The sequence below is a fragment of the Pseudorca crassidens genome, chromosome 5 (genome assembly GCF_039906515.1).
Source record: "Pseudorca crassidens isolate mPseCra1 chromosome 5, mPseCra1.hap1, whole genome shotgun sequence".
Taxonomy (NCBI): domain Eukaryota; kingdom Metazoa; phylum Chordata; class Mammalia; order Artiodactyla; family Delphinidae; genus Pseudorca; species Pseudorca crassidens.
In genome coordinates, this window is record NC_090300.1 from 79,217,727 (window position 1) to 79,223,726 (window position 6,000).

At 42.5% G+C, this 6,000-nt stretch overlaps 1 protein-coding gene across 8 annotated transcripts in view; it reads left to right on the forward strand.

The window, feature by feature from the left end:
* Positions 1-4,929, forward strand: part of SLC12A8 (solute carrier family 12 member 8) — a 133,253-nt gene extending 128,324 nt beyond the window's left edge. For 7 of the 8 annotated variants that reach the window (XM_067738640.1, XM_067738644.1, XM_067738643.1 and 4 more), the window contains 2 exons: positions 1,082-1,142; positions 4,437-4,929. In XM_067738640.1, the coding sequence (XP_067594741.1) occupies positions 1,082-1,142; positions 4,437-4,602 (227 nt within the window). In that variant the 3' untranslated portion in view covers positions 4,603-4,929. Of the gene's footprint in view, positions 1-1,081; positions 1,143-3,028; positions 3,187-4,436 lie in introns of all 8 variants that reach the window. The other variant, XR_010943693.1, reaches the window with a different exon arrangement.
* The last annotated feature ends 1,071 nt before the right edge of the window (positions 4,930-6,000 follow it).

A 6,000-nucleotide genomic window follows, 5' to 3' on the forward strand; every position in this document is an offset into this window, starting at 1 on the left:
CAGGCCCATCTTCATCTAAAATTTAGATAATTTAGAATCTAAATGAGCATAAATAGGTAGGACCAGTTAATAGAATATTTATGTTTATTTTCTAAATACATGTTATCAGCTGCATACTGTTGACATTAGTCAAGATTCTAACATAAGCCTCTTAAAATAATGCTCACTTCCTGATCATATATTGAACATGATCTAATTAACCAATTTTCTACCAGCCGTGTATATATATATATATATATATATATATATATATATATATATATATACATATACACACACACTCACACATATATATATATATAATATGAATATGGTGGAGTGAATATATATAATTTGGAAAAGCACTTTATAAAATTATATTTCATTTGCTTTCCTAAAGTTATATATAATTCATTTTGTGAGATTTTTAAAAAACTCACACCAAAGGAGAAATGGATTAAAAAAAAAAGCTTTTTAAACAAAGTTGATAAACCATATTGTAGACAGTGCGTCTGATGCCAGGATATTTGGTCACTGTCAACAACAATCTCACTTCAAACTTCAGCACTAACATTTCCACATGCTATTGCACAGGTACTATTTGAGTCACCCAGCACCTGAAGAAAACTTCCTAAGGGCCAGATCCTGTGGCTGTTGTGCTGTGTGTGTTACCAGATGGAAAAGATGTGCTTCCTGGCCTCAAAGAGTGTATGGTCTAGTAGGGGACTTTATAGTGTCTACTTAAACACATAATCAGTTTGAATCTAAGGAAAAAAATTATCAAAATTTAAAAAAATTAAAAATTCCAAAGACTGAAGTTAGCAAGTCCTGTGCTTCTTTCTCTATAAATGCATTCAGTTTCTTTCTTGGGATGTTGGAGTTTAGAAATCAACTTTTGGAAACTACATATAAGTATGAAGTCCTTAGCAGGTTGCTGTCAGAGTATTACAATGAATGTCGTTTGGTTAGACTGAAAAAGGAAAAAAATTTTTTTGTGCTATTGTGTGTGTGTCAGGGGATGTGTATTTATCCCATTAAACCTGGGATTCTAGATGCATTCATAGAGCCTTCATAAATATTTATGTCTATGTCTTCCCTGCAGGTTTAGCCTCCAACTTCAGCCTTTTCAGATGGATGAGGTCTCTTCTGATCCCCTCCTACAGGTCTGTGCCAATCTGGGGCCAGGATTAGGGGCCTGGGATGTGCTAAGGGTGTTTCATTTCTTGCTGGGCTTGGGTGAATTGTGGTGTGAATACCTGACGATTGAGAACCTCAAGGAAACTCAGACTGCTCCTCACGGCCCTCCACCACCCAGCCTCCCTGCTTTAGCTTCTCAGAAGCTTCCTTTGGCCCATGTCTTCTTGTCTTCTTATCCTCAGGAATCATGAACAGAGGCTTTCTTTAGAATCTGGTTGCAGAGTGATATAAGTCAAGAGAGTTACTCTCAGTGAGTTCACAGTCTAAGACACACTAGCGTTAGTACTCACACACAAGACCAAGGCCCAGAGAACTCCCATTCTTCCATCTCAAGTCAGAGGTAGTTGACATGACTGTATTGGTGAAAGTGCAGAGGCCAAGTACAGAAACAGAGTAGCGATCCTGCAGGATTTCTGTGGGACCTCCGTGTTCAAATATTCAGGGAAAGGGAAGAACAGACTTTCCTGAGAAACAGGAGAAGGCCTCACAGGGAAGGTAAGCTTTCATGAGTGCCCTAATCTCTCTTTTCCTCCTCTACCCTTCCAGTGCCAATGCGTCCTCACCTTTGAAGGCCTCAAGACTCTGGAAATTACCTCCCTCCCCTTTCAATATCAGTGAGGGGCCAAAGCTACAGGCTGGGAAAATCCAGGCAGAACCCAACTAAGTGTTTATTTGGTTTCATTTTGTTGGTTTGTTTCTGAAACTCTAGAAGTCTGGGTTGCCCTTGCCAATATTTCCACCTTCCACGCCCAGACGTTGCTGAGGAATTATGGGACCCTTTCCCATTGATCCCAGATGTAAGTTCAGAATTTTTTTCCCCATTTTTTTTTATTGTGGTAAAATACACATACCATAGAATTTTTTAAAGTATACAGTTTAATGGTATTAAGTACATTCATACTGTTATGCAGCCGTCACCTCCAAGCACCTCCAGAACTCTTCATCTTGCAAACTGGAAACTCTATACCCATTAAACAATAACTCCCCATTTCTCCCTCCCAAGAATCCTTCTTAAGACAACTTTTTATAAGCACTGCCAATCTGTTCAAGTTGGCCCAAGGAATGAAGGCTGGATGCTAGATCCAGCATCAAATGATGATGAAAGGAGCAGGAAACCAACAGGGAGAGGGCTGGCAGGGAGAGTGGTGTGTAGGGGGGTAATTCCCTGCTGTTTGCTTGGAAGCTGGGCTAAATGTCCTGTATGGAGCCGTGGTGTGGGTGTGTCACCTCTCTGCCTCTCTTCCAGGCTGAGGCACCAGGTTGGGTGACTCAGATCACAGCACTGATCTGAGATCACTGCACTGCTCCATCTTCCCCAGCCTCCTAGGCCTGAGGGCCAGTAGAGTTTAAGTGGAAATAGATTCTGTGTGAAAGCTGCCTGCAGATTCTGGAGCTACAGCTGGTGTGTGGTTGAGAGTATTTGGCCTTATCTGATTCTGCATGAATGTTTTTAGGTATTGTAGGCTTTGAAAGCCTGCAAAGGACCATGGGAGGTCACTACTCTTTTTTGGACTCTGAATTTCTGGAATTTCACCTCTGAGATCACTGTTGTGCAATGTGGAAAGAAGAGTGTATTAGGAGGAGATTATTCTTAGAAAAGGGCAGTACTTTGGTTGGAAGAGAACCTAGTCCACACTATTCATAGCTCTGTGAGCTTGTGGAGTGGTTGGTGGAGGCCTCAGCTAAGTCTGTGTCAAATTTGCTGGCCTCATCATGGTGACTGAGCGATATTTTGTGATGGTTGTTCAGGAGGGTGAAAGAACTAAGAAATGGTGATCCATTTAAAAGTAGAAATTGGTAGCTGTGTTTTCTCTGTTGTAATTTTGAGTATTTTTCGCACCTGTTGCCCCAGATGCTCTTCAAAACCAAAGAAGAATAATATTGTAGGGTGTTTTGGGCGAAGGAATTTGGCTGTTACTTCCTCTGTTACACCTACAGTTTCCAGAATTATGTGAAATTAAGCCTGACCTTAAGAAAACTTTCTTTCCTGAAGTCCTAGCAACTGCCCAGGTGAGAACCCTTAGGCCATTCTAGACTAGACGGTGAAGTGTATTATTTCCCTGAACTCAGAAAAATATGATGGTTTTACCTTAAAAAAAAAAAAAAAAGCATTTACAAGAAAGTTCACTGGCAAAAACACATGTTGACTGGTATGGCATTTCTGTCACTTCCTAACCTTACTTCTTGAAGATTCCACCTTTATAGAAGTTAATTCATTGCTCAGAAAACCTCAACCCACCTAATTTAGATGTGTTCTCCTCGAGCAGCTGCAAAGCCTTAGTCGTGTGATCCAAACTCCTATAACAGCACAGTTTTCTAGACAGTGAAGCTTTCTGCTTAAGTTCCACAGATTTATAACAAGGTTTCTACCAGTTTTTTACAACTATCAAATAAATATATTCCTTATTTAAACAGTTGAGCGCTGCTACTTATAAAGCCAATGATTCTCTCAGGGTAAAGTTTTAAGAGAAAAATCTATGCCTAAGGTGTGATTTCAGGACCTAGCATAGGCGGAAGGAACTAGAAGGGGCCTGAGAAGGTGAGGAAATAGAGGCACAAGGAGGTGAAGAGGTTTGCCTGAGGCCACCAGCCTGATTCGTGGCAGAGCTGTGACTGTCTCTGTCTTCTATAGATACCCTGGCTGCCAGGATGGTCTTTCCTTACTCCTTTCTGCTGTCAGCAGTTTCTTCACGCATCGCTAACATGTTTCTTTACCAGTTTATTCCAACTCCAACTCTTCTGCGGACCCTTCAGTGACAATGGCATCCGTATTGGGACTCGCTCTTTGCCTTAGGCGAGCTTGGTGCCAAAAGCCCTTGCACTTGACCATGTAGCTGCTTTGCTCTGTAAACCTCGGCTCTGGAAATCATTCCACTCAACTTTCTTTCCAGTGAACCAAAGAGAAGGTTTCTCTTTCTCCTCACCTCAGCTTTCCAGCCTCTCCATTCCATTATTTCATTTGACAAGAAAGCCAAGTAAAGCTACAGAGCCCCAACACAACAGCATTTGGAAGATTATTTTTATAGTTTCATACATTTCTACTAAAAGAAGGTAAATTTCACTCTTTGATGCTTATTTCTCATACCTTGGGTTCATGAAGTATTGTACATATAGCTTTCAACAGCTATGTTGTTTAATACATGTTTATTAATAAACACGACATTTTTGCAAATCATTTCTCCATCCCAGAGGAGACTTACTGCCACTGGTTAACGTTTGGTCTTTCCTTCTGACCGTCCTCCGTGTTTCTCTCACCAAAGGAACCTGCGATCCCACCAAGAGCAGATAATTTTGGCGCCGTCCCTGGCTAGGGTTGACATGGAGATGACTCAGCTCACCCAGGAGAACGCAGACTTCGCCACCCGGGATCGCTATCACCACTCCTCCCTCGTGAGCCGGGAACAGCTGATGATGCCTCAGTACTAGAGTACTGAGTCGTCAGTACTAGGCAGCCTGGGACCTGCCCCTCGTGTAGCTGTCCAGGGTACAGTGGACCCAAATCCCAGAACCTTTGTGAAGCTGGTTCTCCTTGGTAAGAAACTCAAAGACCTGTCCTCCCCCTGTCATTCTGGATGATGGAAATGTGCATTCTGGTGTGGAGCACCACGGCTAACCAGGGGACCCACTGCAATGGCGGTGGCCCCTGAGACACGCCTCCAGTCTGAAGGGCTCCATGTGGACCCCAAGACTTGCAGGTGTCCAGACCAGATTGCTTGTTCTGAGTGCCACAATAAATGGTTATTTTAAATTTTATTTTATTATTTATTCCTTGAATAAATAATATGCTTACATGGTTCCAAACCCCAAAGTAGAATCGTATATATAGTGAAAAGTCTCGCTCCCATCCTTGTTTGTCATCTGCTCAGTTCCTACCCCCTACCCCAGAGATAAGCACTCTTCTTAGATAACGCTCCCCACATTTCGTTACGAATGTACAAGCAGATAGGAATGTGGATTTTTATTACTCCCTTTTCATCCACAAAAGGTAGCCTATCATACATGCGTTCTGTACCTTGCCTTTCCTCGTAACAATCTATCTTGGAGACATTTCCGTATCAATACATATGCCGTTTCCTCCTTCTTTTTCATTATATGAATGTGCTATAATTTATTTCATCAGTTCCACAATGATGGCATTTGGATTGTTTCCAGTCTTTTACTATTACAATCAGTTCTGCAGTGAATAATCGTGTTCATATGTACAAGCATGACGAATATCTGTAGGATAAACTCCCAAAAGTGGAATTGCAAGATCAAAAGGTAATGCATTTGTAAGCTATTATTGTTTAGTGAAGGTCTTTTTAATTAAAAAGTTAAATTACCATGAATTACTTAATGGTGACTCAACGTTCTCAAAAGCACGCGTGGTACCCCACGCTCTGGACACCTTGGCAGCTGTTTTGCTGTATGAACACATGAGGGGACAGGACAGTTTTGGTTCCTCTCTGAGCTCAGTGTGGCATTCATCACAGGCATCCAGTCTGGGGGCCAGGGCCCTGGCTGTGCCTACATGAGTTCAGCCCTGGCCCAGAGTTGGTGGTTTCACCCCTGAACCATGGAGAGAGGTACTGTTGGATCAGTTCTGACCTCTTTCTTCTGTAATAGAGCTTCTCAAAGTCAGTGTGCTAAGAAACCTGGGAGGCTTGTTAAAAGTGCACATTTCTGCAGCTCAGTACTGGAGGTGAAGCTTGGGGGTGAGTCGTGGACTTTACTTTTTTTTTTTTTGCGGTACGCAGGCCTCTCTCTGTTGTGGCCTCTCCCGTTGCGGAGCACAGGCTCCGGACGCGCAGGCTCAGCGGCCATGGCTCACGGGCCCAGCCGCTC